General features: G+C 41.2%; 2 protein-coding genes across 3 annotated transcripts in view; one reads left to right on the top strand and one right to left on the bottom strand.

Annotated features, from left to right (window-relative positions):
* The window catches only part of MYH9 (myosin heavy chain 9), an 82,183-nt gene that overhangs the window by 52,116 nt on the left and 12,414 nt on the right, over window positions 1–17,653 (top strand). For both annotated transcript variants that reach the window (XM_081210985.1, XM_081210984.1), the window contains exons 9-25: window positions 239–382; window positions 2,812–2,907; window positions 4,559–4,677; window positions 4,966–5,118; window positions 6,088–6,261; window positions 6,763–6,936; window positions 7,492–7,606; window positions 9,926–10,119; window positions 11,052–11,173; window positions 11,612–11,681; window positions 12,277–12,437; window positions 13,064–13,172; window positions 13,430–13,561; window positions 14,164–14,370; window positions 14,618–14,755; window positions 16,197–16,320; window positions 17,049–17,220. In XM_081210985.1, the coding sequence (XP_081067111.1) occupies window positions 239–382; window positions 2,812–2,907; window positions 4,559–4,677; window positions 4,966–5,118; window positions 6,088–6,261; window positions 6,763–6,936; window positions 7,492–7,606; window positions 9,926–10,119; window positions 11,052–11,173; window positions 11,612–11,681; window positions 12,277–12,437; window positions 13,064–13,172; window positions 13,430–13,561; window positions 14,164–14,370; window positions 14,618–14,755; window positions 16,197–16,320; window positions 17,049–17,220 (2,404 nt within the window). The remainder of the gene's footprint in view (window positions 1–238; window positions 383–2,811; window positions 2,908–4,558; window positions 4,678–4,965; window positions 5,119–6,087; window positions 6,262–6,762; window positions 6,937–7,491; window positions 7,607–9,925; window positions 10,120–11,051; window positions 11,174–11,611; window positions 11,682–12,276; window positions 12,438–13,063; window positions 13,173–13,429; window positions 13,562–14,163; window positions 14,371–14,617; window positions 14,756–16,196; window positions 16,321–17,048; window positions 17,221–17,653) is intronic.
* The window catches only part of LOC308596181 (uncharacterized protein), a 39,111-nt gene continuing 25,164 nt past the window's right edge, over window positions 3,707–17,653 (bottom strand). The window contains exons 5-6 of the transcript XR_014012385.1: window positions 10,259–10,391; window positions 3,707–3,960 (exon numbers count right to left, since the gene is read on the bottom strand). The gene's annotated coding sequence lies outside the window, so the exon portion shown is untranslated. The remainder of the gene's footprint in view (window positions 3,961–10,258; window positions 10,392–17,653) is intronic.

Here is a 17,653-nt window from a genome sequence, read left to right as displayed (position 1 = left end):
ACGTGACCTTTTCAGATGGAAACAACATTAAGCTTCTGCTTAATGTTGAAGATCTAGCAATTGCTGGAATGCAAGAATACTTAGCCTAGGGTTTAATATAGCAGGCCTAATGCAGGCATCCTTAATACCGAGTCGTTGTATATTTGAGTTGTCAGACTTGTCATATAAGCCTTGCTACTTGCCCTGAATGTTTACCCTGAAGTTATGCACTAATGTTTAAACTTTATTGCCTCTTTAGATGACTTGCTGTTGGAGCCCTACAACAAATACCGCTTCCTTTCAAATGGGCACGTTACAATCCCGGGTCAGCAGGACAAGGACATGTTTCAAGAGACGATGGAGGCAATGAGGATCATGGGCATTCCAGATGAAGAGCAGATTGGTATGAAGCTTCTAAAAAGGGCTTTAGATGTGCAACTGGGTTGTGGTGAAGATAGCTAAATAACAGTGAAATCCCCAAGCACGTGGATACTTTGAGTTGTTAAATTAGTGATCTGCATGTGCCTATCTGGGGATGTTAGATAGTGGCCTTTCCCTGCATTCAGGTTAATTTTGGCAAGTACCCTTTTTCTGCAAAGAGAGGTTTCAAAAGGACAATCTCTCTCTCTCTCTCTCTCTCTCTCTCTCTCTCTCTCTCTCTCACACACACACACACACACACACACACACACACGAGCAAGTAGCTTGCCAGGCTACATTTCAAGCTGCCTAGCTTTCTTTCCACCTTATTTGCAAGCTTGGTTAAAACAGCTGCTCCTACTGCTTTGTGTTGTGGATGAACATCCAGTGTAAAGGTTTTTAGATGTGTAATTTGTTGTGTATTTAGCAGATTAATTGCACTGCAGAAAGCGTGCTGGGGAGACCACACATTCATGAAACAATGAAGATACACAAAAATATATTTTGCTTGGCTTTAATTACAAAAACAAAAACTCCTTTTACATCCAATCTATAACTATGACCCATCCATAGACCCATTCACCAGGGTACTAAGAGAGGTACACGCTGCTCTTTATATACTATACCCAATTGCTGACACAGCTTAATTAACACAACTTAACAGCACCTGCTATGCTGTTTCACAGCTGTAAAACTAGGTTATGATATTTACTCTGGCCTTTAAAGAGATACACATCTTGTGAAACAATAATGAACCTTAATATTTAAATAAACCATTCAACATAATTGAGTGATGAAAAAATGCTCCTCCTTCCCTGTTTCAGCTGCTGAACGCATTAAATACTATACAGTATTAAGCATGTGAAGATCCCACATCTGGAAGGCAGGTGGTTTGAAAGTCTGATTTTAGGCTCAAGGCTTTAAACCTCTTTAAAACATGTTTGTTTAAATTGAATAAAAAGTAACTTTTTGGCTGGAGAAGTTGGTCCATCTGATGGAGCAAACATACAGTAGGAAATCATATCTGTGTTTTTGGAGTGACTTATATAGGTTGCCTTAGCTTGGAAGTTTGGAGCTTGGGATGTTTAGCCAGAAATAGACAAGCCCCACAGGGGTACTGAAACCTAAAATGAGATGCTTGACTTTGAAAGAGTAGAGTATCTGCAGGCCCATTTTTTCCACAGCTAATATTTAATCATGATACTCTCCCCATTGTGTTGTTTGGGGCGAAGTCTGTGATCCTCCCATAGGCTCTTAACTCATGAAGAACAGGCAAGTCAGTAGCCCTCATTGATTGGAGACAGCAGCATGGTTCATAGTAAACTTGCAGGTCCTGTAACGTAGTACTGTATCCTGAGTGCCAGAATCCTTAGTGCACCAAGGTCCCTGCCTGTAAGACATACCTGACTGCAGATGTGGCATCACAGGAGACAGGGCCTAGTGACTGTCTGCATCTGTCAATACAGCACTGGACTCAATGTTTTGGGGTAACTTAATTGTAGGTGACTCTGGAGTCTACCTGCTTCAGTGCTGGCATTGCCACACAATGTTAGTGCTATTACTTTGTGCTTTAGAAGCTTGGAAGATTAAAAGGTCATTTTATAAACGTCATTGTATATACAATATCAGTGCTCCTCCTGGACCTTTTATGAGTGGACCCAAATGTTTTATTTTGTAAGCTGCTTTGGGTCACTTGTGAAAAAAGACTAATAAATGCTATTATAGTAACATCCACTCTCCTCTTTCATAATAAATCTGTTAGGCAAAATGTGTCAGTCTCTTTGTATTACATATTCTGCTACCAAATACTGATGCCTTTCAGAATTTGGTAGCAGAAATGATACATTTTCTGAAATGTCACAGGTTGTAAGATTTTTTCTTTTTTAAAATTATTTTCCTTGACTTGTGGGACGCATGAGCTGGATGATAATAACGTCCAACTTAAGGCTCAGATGCCTCCTTTGAGCCATCTTGCCTTTTCCAGGAATTACTGTTTCTTATATTTCTGATCAGGCATGCATGTAATTGTTTTGTAGGCTGTATGGTCAGAATATAAATCTAACATGAATACAATGTGTAACCAAAAAGGTACTAGAGGGAGGTTTGGGAAGGCTTAGAAAATTCCAAGGTTTGTAGAAGTACCAAGAAATATTGAGATAAAAAAAAATAAAGGTGGATGACCCTCCGAAAACATGGAAGACTAGCTAATGGGTAAGAGGAGAAATGGTGTGGAGTATTTTGGAGGAGGCCATGGCTGACTGGGACAGTGAACAGAAGCATTTTGTTGCAGATCCATTTGTGCAACTCTGATATACCAAAAGGCTAGTGGGAATGAAACAATTGGTCAGTTGTTCATCTGTGCCTGGTGTGCTTCTTAAGTGACATGTAGTAACTTTTGGGTATTTTCTTTAGGTCTGCTGAAGGTGATATCGGGTGTTCTTCAGCTTGGCAATATTGTCTTCAAGAAGGAGCGCAATACAGACCAAGCCTCCATGCCGGACAATACAGGTAAATAAATTCCCCCATGGGCTGGAAGTCGGGGCTGCTTTGTGGAAGAGCCCACTTCTTAAAATGTTGGCATCACATATGAAGTCAGACGAGAGTGGAAATATGTACTGTAGTGAACTCTAGTGAGTGTGTGCAGCACAGCAATACCCTTGATGGCTTTTTGATGTAAACTGGATATCCTCAGTAACTGCTGTTGCCTCCTGGTGGCAAACATATTATCTACATGTAAATATTGGGTCATCCACTGTCTAATTGCAACCACCTGTGAATAGGCACATGTAATGCCTGTTGCTATTACATTATAGAACGCAGAACAAGTGAAGGAAGGGGTGTAGAATGTAGGGAAAGAGTGAGGGAGCAGCGTCAGTTGGTAGTAGCTGAAAGGAAAGATGCAGAAGAGAAATGGAGGACATAGGAGGAAGAGAGTAGACAAGGCATCGAGAAGGTGAGGAAAGCTGAACATGGGCAACAAAATTAATAGACAGCAATCAACTGTGTATGATTGGGATTAACTACAGTGACACAAACTTGACTGGTTTGGGGTTGGGTCACTTGCAGGAAGTTGATCATCAAAACTAGATACTGATTCTTGATCTATAGGAGTGAATATCTCTCCTCATCTATATTTTAGAACAAGTATGCATTACAGACTTTCTTGTGCCAGGCAGAAGGTGAATGAGGGAACAGCCAGAAACTGAGTTCCAGTTGTGTAATGGTAGCTGGCATGCATTTAGGACTTGAGTGGGGTTGTGATGGAACCTGCTTCCAATTCACGGCTGAAACAAATTAGTTTAAATGTGAAACTCCTGACTGAGACAGATGCTTGTGTGTTTTGAAATTGCTGCGATCATGGTTTCTGGCATTTGAACACCAAATGTTAGAAATTTGATGCCAAGCCAGAGGGGCAGTAAAACCTTGACTCAGTAAGCCAGACCTGATGCCATCTACAACTCAAGTGCCTTAAATGGTGAGGGGAAGCGTAGCTCTGAATCAGGGAGTCTTTCATTCATAAATGCTCATGGAATTGGTGGAGCCACCAGGAGGTACTCAAGTCTGCAAGAAATTGTAAGCAGCCAAGTGTAAGCTGTTGAAAACCTTCAGAAATCAGCACACCTTTCTTAGTAACTCTGAATTTAGTGCTTAAACTGATTTACGCCTTGGTAATCAGGCTTGTAACTGAGATATTTATTTGGTAGTGCAAGTCTGTCAATCAAAAACAGGCAGGGATTGTTGCCATCCTTTCCCAGAAAACCCAATAACTATTTTATGATCGCATGTAAATCTCACTGTTCTTTCAACGTGGAACTCCTAGGTGCATAGGGTTAGTAGGTAGGCATCTCTCATTCAGACGGTGACCAGACTTTTTCCTGCCTGGTTTCAGCAAGCTGCTACATACTTTGCCTTCAGATCATGCACTAAACCTAGAGTTTCTGTAGCAAATGAGTGGCATACACAAAACAGTAATCAACCCTCTGTATCTCTATCTGTGGCACACAAAGAAGCAACAGTTTCAGCTTTCCCTGTGTTTGAAAAGTTGTTAGGTTCCCTTATGTGACACTCTGCAGAACAGTGTACTTAAAAATACTCATTTTCACAGTAAAATGGAAGAAACAAATACTAAAACTTGGCTTTTGCTCTTTCTCTCTTGTAGCTGCTCAGAAAGTTTCCCACCTTCTGGGTATCAATGTGACGGACTTCAGCAGAGGGATTCTCACCCCTCGCATCAAAGTGGGACGAGACTACGTCCAAAAGGCTCAAACTAAAGAGCAGGTATGTTTTGTACAGGTTTGCAACAAAGACAGTAAAGAGGGAATTTCTCTTGAACTGAGTTGCCTCTCTTCTTGCTTCAGGGTTTTATATGGTAGTACCAGCCCTGTAGCATTGGCTGACACTTGCATGTTGTTTTGTAGAGGCGAGTATTTGCAAAAGGTTTAACTTTCTGTCAATTGATGGGGTTCCTAATGATTCAGGCACTGCAACCTTAAATTTAACAATTGTGATAGTGTTTTTTGCCATCTGGTTTGGGTTGTACATGTGACTTTCACCCCCCTTTTTAAGGCTGACTTTGCCATTGAGGCTCTGGCTAAAGCCACTTATGAGCGCATGTTTCGTTGGCTGGTGATGCGTATCAACAAGGCACTGGATAAGACAAAGAGACAAGGAGCATCTTTCATAGGAATCCTTGACATTGCTGGCTTTGAAATCTTTGAGGTAAGTAAAGGGCAGCCACACTTTTAAATTCCAACATACTGTGTTTGGATATTAGTGTTGCTTAAGGAGGGATGTCAGCTAAGAACCTCCACTTGAACTGTGGTCCTTCCAGTTTCATCCCAGGGCTCAACCAGGAAGGAATTCAAGGGAGCCCACCTTTGATGTACTGGACCATAGTGTACTCGTATCACATAATTTTTCAGTGACCCCAGGCAGCAAGTAGGAACAAAATAGAATTCTTTTGAAGAGAAGCTAGAGACATTCTTAAAGTCCAGTGTAAGCTCCTCTTCTGAAAGATTATGGCTTGGATCTTAACTAGGGTTCCACAAATGGAAGGTCTCCTTCCATGGGCTGGACCAAGATCCAGCAGAGCATCCCTCTAGCAGAAAGAGGAACAGGCGGTTTGTGCTGATCACCCCCCTCCCTGCACTGTGTCTTATTGTACCCGAGAGGTCCCCCAACTCTCTAGACCGGGGGAAAAAGGGGTGCATGGGATGGGAATTGGCAATTCTCATTTTCCCCATCTACTGGTGGGGGCATTATGAGTGCAACTCCCCTCAGGGGACACTTCAGCCAACATGAGCAAACTCAGGGTCCCATCCTAGTTTTCAGCGTTAGATGTAATATTATGGTCTTGGTATGCCTGAAAAATCCAAAATGACTGTGTTTAAAAATGATTTTGGAACAAAATAAATAACCTTAATATAATGTTTGCTGTCAAATACTCTTTCTTTCAGCAAAGTAAGAATTGGCATGCAGGATTGCTGCTAAGTGGAGAGCAGATGTCTGCTGCTCCAAGTTTAGAATTGATGCTCAAATGAGTGCTGCTAAGCACCTAACAAGATGCATTCTCCATCTCAGTAAATAAGGCAGTGGAGAAACTGTAGTTGAATGTTGGTTCAGAAATAGGTAACCATTTGGTGGGCAGCATTCACCTAGACCTGCATTGTTCTATTTTTCCGGAATTAGCTGAACTCATTTGAACAACTGTGCATTAACTACACGAATGAGAAGCTGCAACAGCTCTTCAATCACACCATGTTCATCCTGGAGCAAGAAGAATACCAGCGTGAGGGCATAGAATGGAACTTCATTGACTTTGGCCTGGATCTGCAGCCCTGCATTGATCTTATAGAAAAACCGGTGAGTGACTCATGCATTGTGTCCTGGGTAGTACAGAACAGTTATTGCAGTGAGCTTAAGGCCCTTATGCACAAACCTCTTTATTTATGCTAAGAAGCTGAATTTATCTACATAAGTGTGGTCTTATGAGCATACGAGGCCACCACCTTGCTGCAGCTGAGGTAGTTGAATATGGTTAGTCCCTAGGTATGAAACTGCCTGGGAACAGCATGTAAGCAGCCTTGGGTTCCATGGTGGAAGGCAGGCAGGTTATAAATAAAAGATAATAAATTTAATTTGAATAAACTTGCAAAAACTCATTTAAATGTAGAATTCCTATTATGAAAAATGGTATATAAAAGGAGCAAGAAATGGGATAGTTTTAGAGACTGCTTATGGCCAGTCTGGAAAGCTGCTTTGCTAAGAGCAATTGATAGATTTCATTTTGTGCGCTTTTCTTGTTCAAAACCATGAATCTTTATAGCAGTGCTGATTTCCACCTGCTTTCTTTTTTTAACACAGGCTGGACCTCCTGGCATCTTGGCCCTACTGGATGAAGAATGCTGGTTCCCCAAAGCTACTGATAAAAGCTTTGTGGAAAAGGTGGTGCAGGAGCAAGGCACTCATCCCAAGTTTCAGAAGCCAAAGCAGCTAAAAGACAAAGCTGATTTCTGCATTATGCACTATGCTGGCAAGGTAAGCCCTTATATTTGTAGTAGAAAGAAAAGCAAAGAGGTGCTACTGAATTGTGGACAATTTAGATCCTGCTGATTTGAGGGTTTGTTTTAGGCTAGTGAAAGCTATGTAGTGATCAAGTTCCACATTAGGAAAGGAAGCAGTGTGCTCCCATAAAAGTCTACGGCTTTCCATTTAATGGCAAGGCACATTAACTGTTGCCAATCCAGCCTTTCCGTTCTTCTCGCAGTGGCAGATCAAGCATTTGTTGACTAGCACTTCTGAGGTGCTCTGGATAATTCACATTGGCGGTATCCAACTAAGTCATAGCTGGAATAGACCCACTGAGATCGGTAACTTAAGTTTGTCATGACTTGAAGCCCATTGACTTATGTGATCTACTCTGAGTTAAATCATACAAATAAGCTATAATTAAGCTTCACCACTTAGTACAGTATCTCTAGAATCATGTTCCATTTCAAGAGTGGGACAATCATAGTTTTGCCTCTTTTTCCTCAATACTGAGGCAAGGTTAATCTTTTGTAGCTAATATTAATGAATTAATTTCTTCTCTAGGTTGACTACAAAGCTGATGAGTGGCTGATGAAGAACATGGACCCCCTTAATGACAACATTGCTACTCTGCTACACCAGTCCTCTGATAAATTTGTTTCTGAACTGTGGAAAGATGGTATGTAACCATATTTCTTGCATATTTTTCTTAAAGAGTGCTTATCCAATATCTTCAAGCACTTTATATACAGGGGCTTTCCACTCCCTTAAAATGACAGTGATCAGTGTGATCCAAAACTTGTGTATGCTTTATTCTGAATACTATTCTCCTCTTGTTGCTGAACTGAGGAGAGATTGGAAAAGGGTCAAAATGTCAGGGGCAGGCAGCATCCCAGAATAACATTCAAACCGATGTTCCTTGTACTTTACCACATCCAAATATGGGATGTAATGAGATGAAACCAAACATTGCCTCTAAGGATTTCTTTGCTTATTCCAGTGCCATTAGGTATCTTGCACTCTGGATTATCTGCTTTGACTCTCACTGTTACTATCTCTTTTCTTGGGTTTTTCTTTGACGTCTCTGTTGCAGAGATGCAGAACGTTCAGAGAGCCTATTTCTATCAACACTTTCCTATTCTTCATCTAGAACCAGGTGACTGAGAAACCCCGGGTGTCGTGTCGTGTGTGATTCCTTCTAGAGCCATGCAAGAAATGCTTCCAATAAATCTTATCTGCCCCTTTACCATTCCTGCTTGTCTGTCTCATTCAGTCCCTCTGCTTTTTTGCTAGTAGACCCTCTTGGGCTTGGAAAACAACTGATCTTGTTAACAAGGTGTGATCACACAGGCACAGCAACACAAAACACATGGATGGTACTGCTTTAGTGATTCATAAAAATAGCTATCTAATGTCTTTGTTTAAACATAGACCTAGTAGGTGGCTTCTGAGAAAAAATTACTGTATAAATTATTTTATTGCTAGTGGTGCCATATGGAGTGATGACCATATGTGGCTCTAACCTGAATATTTTTGTGTATGAGGAGCAGTAATTAGGTTAGGTTCTCCAGTGGCTAAAGTTAAAACTATAAATGTTACTGATCCAAAGGATGCAGCTAATCATCCTGGGTGAAGTTTCTGTTCAGAGAAATTACACATTTTGCTGCCTCTGTGCAGATTGCTGATGTTTAGCCATCAATTTTAAGAGAAGTTGCCAGTCAACTTTACGAATGCTTTTCTTAAGATTCCATTCAGGAACACAACTTTACATCAGTCTTGACTCTACTGTTGGTTTTTTTGAGGGGGGTGAGGCATCATAATTTTAAGCACAAGTACATTATCCCTTAGCAATGATCTTGTCTTTCAGTCTCTAATGCAGTCCTCTTTTTTGACATATTAAAGGTCTTCCTTTGAGTCTTCTCTTATTTTTTTAGGGGAGAAAGAGCTTTTGACAGCCACATGCTCATTGAGATATGTGAAGCAGTGGCTGGCTTGAGTGCACAATTCAGTGGTTTGGTGGATTGCATTTTTTAAAAACCTGATCTATCCCATTAGGCTCATTCTGGTGATTAGAATGACTAATTTTGGTTGAACTATCTTTTGTCCATTGTAGTAATATGAAGAGAGGGGTTTAATCATCTTACATAATTTATTTCTTTTATGGCACATGGCGAACTGGTAAATAAAAGAATTGAACAAAAGGCTTAGTTGCTTTTAGCACTGAGGGACAGTTGCTGTGACATGCTAATACTAAACTGCCTCCTTGTGTCCAGTGAGACAAGTTGTTCCAGCTAAAACACACGCACATTATAACATGGCACACTGGGCAGTGATTTCATAAATTCTATCATTTATGACCCATGGGATATACCAGGGACAGACTCCTTATCAGAGTGAGAAGGAGAAATGAATCTTGTTAATATATTTAGCTTACAGATGTTGTCTGGTACTAGAAAATGGATTTTTAAATCACATCTGATTCTCTACACCAGGTCTGATCAAATATTTTAAATTTTACAGCAGGAACCCTGTAAAAAAATCCCAAGTGCAGTCTTGGCTTGACTTGTTGACTGCTATAACTTTGTCTTACATAATTCCATTACTTGAATTGGTTGCATTCATTGGAAAATATTGAGTCTGTAGGGGCTAGCTTTGTGAGAAGTGATTTTCCTTTTTGATTACATCAAGCATGAGAGAGAATATTTTGTCTAAATCAAACCCATTGTGCCAGTTCTACTTTACTCCTAGACCTTGGCATAAAATTGCAGTTTAAAATCTCTCAGGCATGCGATGGATCTTAGTTTTAATAGTCGGCTGCTTTCTTCCCTCCTTGTTTTTGCCCAATACAAATGATGAATTGGTCCTCCACATCTGTAGAGGAGTGAAGCAAATGGATCCTGCAAACTCCTTTTATCCTTGTTGTATCCAGATATGTTAGGCATTCTCTCACCAAAGCTGTTTAGGGGAAAATATTAACGATTTGGTGTCTTTCCTCTAGTTGATCGCATAGTTGGGCTGGATCAGGTGGCTGGCATGTCAGACACAGCATTGCCTGGGGCCTTTAAGACCAGGAAAGGCATGTTCCGAACAGTAGGACAGCTGTACAAGGAGCAACTGGCCAAGCTGATGGCTACCCTGAGGAACACCAACCCCAACTTTGTCCGTTGCATCATCCCCAACCATGAGAAGAAGGTAATGCATATCAAAAGAAGCATTGTACTATACTCACATATCAGAAGTGACTTGAAGATTAATATAGATTGCCACTCTTGCCTGTATTACTGACTTCAGGGGTAGGGGATATTGAGGGGAAAAGCAGCTGTATCCCTACCTTTGTATGTGGCTGCTTTAGCTTGTCTTGGATTTTTTGTTGTTGTTAATCCTTTGCGAGATATGCTGTGTTTACTCACTATATGACTATTAGAAGGCACCTTTTCATTGCACTTGGAAAGATCTTCGCAAACCTAATGAGAAATAATGGCATTTACTTAGTACTAAAATAGTGAAGTATTTAATTATGCCCTAACTTTCCATTTTAAAGAACATCCTTAGTGACTTGCAGTGGGAGTAGGGGTTGAGAAACGAACTCCCTCCCCCCCCATTAAAGAATACAGGAACAGTGTTTGTTGTTCGCTGGCTGGCTTACAATAAACGAAACATACAGCCTGGAATCCAACACTGCATGTGTAGCCTTCTGTTTGCACAATAGGACAAGACAACTTGCAACATGGGGAAAAAATAGCCGCAACATAACGAAAGTAATCGTAATTAATAAATAAGATTGCGAAAATACACAACCAAACTAAACAATTTCCACACAAACCTCAAGATCTAAAATATACAAAAACCCATCAGCAACAACCCACCACCAAATCAACAACACCCCAGCCCAAGAGTCTGTTAAGTTGCCTCAGCTTTTGTAGCTGGAGTTATTCAGGGCCCCAACCTCCCAGGCCAGATGGGAAAAGGCTTGCAAGGCAGGGATGTTGAAGCATGATTGTGACTGGACTTCTCTTGGAGGGGTGCAATTTAAGCTGCTAGAAATGCTCCTGTTGATTACCACCAGGGGATCCACAAGCATCTGCACTCATGTCCTATAATAAGAACTTGTCTTTTCTTCACAGGCTGGAAAACTGGATCCACATCTAGTTCTGGATCAACTTCGTTGCAATGGAGTACTGGAGGGAATCCGTATCTGCAGGCAAGGCTTTCCCAACAGAGTTGTCTTCCAGGAGTTCAGGCAAAGGTAAAACTGAGGCATTGGCTTTAATCTGCATGGTATTGAATGCATTATGTGAAGTGCTCGTAGGTTGTCAGAGGTCTCTGCATGTAGTTTGTAAAGATAATTGTCTTGCCAGTTAGCAGTCTATTCTTCATAGGCGGCCTTTTAAAGCCCCTGGTCAGCCTCAAGTAGTGTCAGAGGCCCACTCAGTAGTTATATGGTGTTAGCAGGCCAGGGTCTTGCTTCCAGGACCACTTTCACGACTCTTTTTGTCTGTGTTATCAGGTAACACCCCAGAGAGATCTTGAGTTGCATTCCTGCTAAGTGTGTTGAGACTTGACTGGGTACCCTTCTTGACAATAGTGGTTGTTACATTAAGCTTACATGTGCTTTATAAAAAAACTAGCCAAATACTCATACAAATATGAGCTAGTGATATAATGGTACCATCTTCCCTTTTAGATATGAGATCCTGACTCCAAATGCCATTCCCAAAGGGTTCATGGATGGAAAGCAAGCCTGTGTTCTGATGGTAAGTCCTCTGCTCCTGTTGTTGATAACGTAAGAAGGGATTAGGAGAGCAATATACAATCCATTAGGTAGACATTTCAATAATTCATATTTAGTGTTCTTATGAAAAGTGTGCTTCTATTGATGACCTGCTGGACCTTGGCTTATCACTAATGAATCATTACTGTGGAGCAGTGTTCTTAAATTGTTGCAATTTCAAGATGGAACTGGCATGCGTCTGAATTCCACATTACCTCCTGATGGGTTTTTCATTCATGAGAAGGAGTATGTTTCAGGGCATGCTCTTCAACAATCACTGGTGACAGCAGCTCCTAAACCACATACATTTTAAAGATGCACTTACAGTGCAATCATAACCATGTCCTGTCAGGAGCAAGTCCTGTTGAATTACGTGGGCATTACTCCCTGGTAGTAGGAATTAGGATTACAGCCTTGGATTATTCTTTGTATGAGCATCTCAGCAGGAAAGCTCAGGTCTCTTTTATTTTCTTCAGTGGCATTAAGTCACCATGGAACAGTTATTGTGTGAAGAAATACACCGCATTGCATTCTCTTCATTAGTCAATGATAAATATTTTCTTCTCATTGCCATTTAGATCAAAGCCTTGGAGCTGGATCCAAACCTTTACCGAATTGGACAGAGCAAAGTGTTTTTCCGAGCAGGTGTCCTTGCCCACCTTGAAGAAGAAAGAGATTTGAAAATCACAGATGTCATTATTGGGTTCCAAGCGTGTTGTAGAGGCTACTTGGCTAGAAAGTATGTTGAAAGTAATGTATAATCCTTCTTGTTAGCTAACATCTGCATCCAGTTGGCAATAAATTGCTAGCATTCTGAATTCTAGATAACTTTGAAAAACACCATTTGGCCTAGGCTCGTGATTTTCTAACAATTCAGGAAAGCTTGAGAGATTACTTCCAAGGTACACACAAGATGGAATATCTAAATTCCAGGATGCTGAGCTTTCGGAAGTTCCCTCTTTACTGTAAAGCTTACATTTGAATCAAAGTAAAATGTTACCACACTCTTAAGAATGAATTGGCTCTGGAATTTTCATCACAATTTGTACAAATACAAGAATAAAGCATCAAAATTATATTATGAAAAAGTGCTGGTGGCATTTGTTCCACTATGTGGTATGAACCCAGTAGGATAGAACTAGATTGAGATGGGAAATATGGAGTGACTGGTGACTGAGTCATCTCCCCCCTGCCAAATGTTCACACAAATAGTGGTAAAAGACAAACAAAAGAAAGCAAACGGAAAAGGCATGGAAAAGGCATGATATAGTGGGAAAAGCAAATGAAATATTTTAATGCGGCTTTGTAAGTAGGGTATCTAGCTTTTATCTGACCCTGTGCTTTCCCCACCTCTTCCCATTACAGGGCTTTTGCCAAGCGCCAACAGCAACTAACAGCAATGAAGGTACTCCAGAGGAATTGTGCTGCCTACTTGAAGCTTCGCAACTGGCAATGGTGGAGGTTGTTTACAAAGGTACTAATCGGAGGAAGGATTTAGTGTTAGGAAGTTAGGCTTCAGAGCCAAACAAGAGCATGTCATCCTCTCCCTTAAAGGCACTGTCTCTGGTTCCATGTCCTGTGTTGCATACTTAGGATTGGCCCTCCTTCCAATGGACTTTGTTGGCCATTAGGAGGGACACCAGGGCTCTGAAACTCTGTGCAAGACAAAGCAAGTGTTCTGCAGCTGGCTGATAAGCGTGGGTAACTTGTGCTCCAATTGATTCCCTGCAGGTGAAGCCTTTGCTGCAAGTGAGCAGGCAGGAGGAGGAGATGCTGGCCAAAGAAGAAGAGTTGGTCAAAGTCAAGGAAAGGCAGCTGGCTGCAGAAAACCGAGTGTCTGAAATGGAAAATCTCCAGTCACAGGTGAATAGATGGTTGTCATTCATAAAAGTGGCCAATCAGCTCCTTTGTTACATATATGTGCTTGAAAGTCATGTAGTCATCATAGCTGATCTTGAATAGTGTTTTGTAAGTGAATGGTTCTTTGACGCACACTGCGCATTGGGGGCACAAGCTAAAGAGCTTGGGCACAGGCCCATAGAAGAATGCATATATGCTAATTTATAATTTATATCCAGCTGCCTCTGGACAAATTATAAGTGGGTGGCTTAAGGTCTCACCAGCATTGTGCTGTAAGCAAAGTTGTTATTATTTTTTAATAAGTTTAAAGAACAGGGTGGAAGTGGGCAGGAAATACAGGCCCCGACCCTCTGGGCCATCCTGCTAACAATGTACAAAGGTGTAATCAGGTTTGAATCTGAACTTTGTGTCTGATAGAGAAGGAATTGTATAAAGCTTTTAATTCAAAATGTAGTGTACTGTAATATCCGGCAGACTTCCACTTCTTTTTCAATGCACCATTGTGTGAATAAAATCCATCAGGTTTTTAAAAAATAGCTGATTCCATCTTTAGTAAAATAACAGAAGCCTCAGATTGACTTAAGAGATGTGTTTGTTTTGTGCAGCTCATGTCAGAGAAGATGCAGCTGCAAGAGCAGTTGCAAGCAGAAATTGAACTCTGTGCTGAGGCTGAAGAGATCAGAGCTCGCCTGCAAACAAAGAAACAGGAGCTAGAGGAGATCTGTCATGACTTGGAGGCAAGAGTGGAGGAAGAGGAGGAGCGGTGCCAGCATCTGCAAGCTGAGAAAAAGAAAATGCAGCAGAACATTCAGGTAATGGGCTATAATTTAACACTCAGCAGCTGTTATAATCTTTGGTACATAGTGGCGTCTCAGTAGGAAGTGTAGAAAATGATGCTGCTTCAGGTAAACCCTGGGACCATGTTTGTTTGCTCATCTCATGACTAGCTGTTGATATGCATAGACCAATGTATGGCCTCATGACCATTTTAAAAGTATGGTAAGCGGTCCAATGTTTATCTAGCTAATAAATGCATATATTCTCTTGTTCCTTGTACAGGAACTTGAAGAGCAATTGGAGGAAGAGGAAAGTGCCAGACAAAAGTTACAGCTGGAGAAAGTGACCACTGAAGCAAAATTGAAGAAGCTGGAGGAAGATCTGATAGTTTTTGAAGATCAGAACTGCAAACTGGCCAAGGTAAAGCAGAAACAGAGCTCCCGTGTAGTGGGATGATAGGAGGAAGGAAATATAGACAGCACCCATGAGAACTGAGGTGCTCTTGTTATTGGCTTTCTTTGGCATGTTGGTGCCACCTGACAGAGATTACTAAAGATATACTTTGCATGAAGGAGCTGATATTCTATCCACATGCAATTTCATTGGCCTACTGGGCAGATACCATCTTCATATCACTTTTCTGAAAGAGTTCATGCAACCTGGGATTTCCCCTCACCCCTGGCCACTCCCAGCTTCATCTAGAGTTGCAGCCGAGTTTTTGTGAGCAAGCTATTAGGAAATCATAGCTGTGTCCAAATCGGAATGTTCTAATTTGGATAGAAAATAACATATTGTTGTACTGGTTCCAGTAAAAGGATTTTTTAATTTTAGCAAGTCTGTTCTAGAAGAACCCCGTCAAAGCACTGGAAGAGTCAAAGTACTATTTTAATTCAGCCCCTGTGCTGAACAGCAGGACCACCCACACACCAGCCCTTTGCAAATTAATCAGATTTTTTGCTGCAGTTTGCATGAGACCAGGAATACATAGAATATCTGAATAACTGTACCTTGGCTGAAAAAGCAAGGCAGAACTACTTAGTAGAAAAAATGGATCAAAAAAATGGATTTAAAAAAATGGTGAGGATGGTTACATTTTGTCCTGTGAAAAGTACATAGAGGAAGTAGGGGAAAGCATCACTCTTCTAACATAATACTTCATTTCTAAGTGCTTTTCAAGACTCATTTATTTTACCCAGCAAATATGTATGCACATGCTTTCTGTCCCATGCCGTTGGAGGCGGCGGGGGGGGGGGGGAGACCTGGGGAAGCAGAGACACCATGAGCAGCATATTAATCTTTATCATATAGTCAAGAGGTATCTAGTAATCTTCCTGGGAAAGTAGGTGGGCCAAACAGTTGAGTTCTCTTAAAGTTCATTCTTGTGGCTGTTAGAGCAGTACAGGATTCCTGATCCAAACAAGCTGTATCCCTGTTCAAGCCTTCATTACAGTAGGTACCACACACATGGAGGAGTCAGTGGGAATGGCCAAGACTAGCCCTGCTCCTTCAACACTACCCCAGGCTCATGAGTACTGAATGCCTAAATAGAACACAAACTAGATTGCAGCACTCCAGTGCTGAATGAGAATTGGGGTATCAAATGCCCACTTGCTTCTGAGAGAACATTAGGCTGTTTGCATCAAAACTAAACACTGCTGTCTTTTAATAAAATGTGAAGCCTGAGTAGTATTGGTAGCTATTCCACTGTGTTTGGGTGATCTTCAACCCTTGTGACACTTCCAGGGCATTTGCTTTCTAATGAAAAATCAAAAGCATTACAAAGAGTTGTTAAGGTATTCTCAACTGGCTGCAGGTATTCTCAACTGTTTCTTCAATACAACTCATACCTTGTTTCCCCCAGGAAAAGAAATTACTGGAAGAAAGGATTGCAGAATTCACCAGTAACTTAACTGAGGAAGAGGAGAAGTCAAAGAGTTTAGCTAAACTCAAGAACAAGCACGAGACTATGATTACAGAGCTGGAAGGTAGGGAAGGGCCTAAGAGAGTGTGGCTTTAATCAGCTTTTCCTCCATCAGCATCTCTCTCTCTGCACAGCGTGTTGTACATTTCTGACCATGCTGGCTTTTAATGGGTTAATACCACTGGGTTTGTAGGACAGGTATTGATCAGTTTAATAGAACCATTCAGTGTATGGATGGCTGAAGGTTACACACTGCCAGCTTAGCTTTAGTTTGAACAAAAACAAACCTCTAAAACAGACCAATGGAGAAGAGCAGCTGGTTCCATTTCGCCTCCTGCTGTGGGAATATTTCTGCTCTTGTGTATTCGGTGATACCGGAATACTGGGGTTTGTGCTGCTTCTACTACTGACTTTAAAAGATAAGTTTGTGGCATTGCTAATAAAGCTGGCATATATGTCGTTGCTTAATTTGACTTTAAAAAAAAAGACTGAGGGCATTTTCAGCATTGTGCTCAGAATGCCTGTGGTGGTTTTCCACAGCTAGAAATAGTACTGTCTGCCTTAACTGGACAGTCTTATGGAGGGGATTGAATGAACACTGAGGAGTTTGAAGGGCAATACCGTCAAACTCACTCTTTGACATGGGTACCTGAACTGGGAGCTGTTACTGTGGTCCATAATTGTTGACATGTTTGGATGCAGGTTCTGGCACTCTGGCTCTTCACATGAATTATTGCTTAGGGCTATAAGAGCCAAGATGAACCATTGACCCAGCTCTATTCTCTCCATCAGAACGGTTGCGCCGAGAAGAAAAGCAACGGCAAGAGTTGGAGAAGACCCGTAGGAAGCTAGAGGGAGACTCTACAGATCTTCATGACCAAATAGCTGAACTTCAGGCTCAAATAGTAGAGCTCAAAATGCAGCTGGCAAAAAAAGAGGAAGAGCTGCAAGCAGCTTTAGCTAGGTAAGGCCTTGGTCATGGAATTAAATGTCTACGTGGAAATTAGGAAAAGCAATAAATTTTCCTTTGTGTTCTTTTAGCTGGAATCCTGAGATTTCTCTAAATTGTTTTAGGAATAAAAGGCCTCAGTTTAGCTGGTAACCCTGTTTCATGCAACTGCAAATGTTGTATCGGAAGGAAGTTAATTTTTAAATGGGATATGTTGCAGAAATTACTGGTCTGCATAGCTTGATAAGATCAGGAGGCAGCAATAAAGTAAATAGTTGGCATGTGCTGTGGACCATAGAAGTTCTGTGCCATAAATTAAGCTCCCACTTCAACCTCTCCAACTTACTACATTATTGACCTTCTATTTTGTCTTGGAGGCTGAAACGAAGCATTTCTAGTACAAGCCAACTATGGTTATAACAAGGCCAGAGCACTGGTGTGTTGTCAG

The sequence above is a fragment of the Podarcis bocagei genome (assembly GCF_964188305.1).
Source record: "Podarcis bocagei genome assembly, chromosome: 10".
Taxonomy (NCBI): Eukaryota; Metazoa; Chordata; class Lepidosauria; order Squamata; family Lacertidae; genus Podarcis; species Podarcis bocagei.
This window is presented reverse-complemented; position numbering and strand designations above follow the sequence as displayed.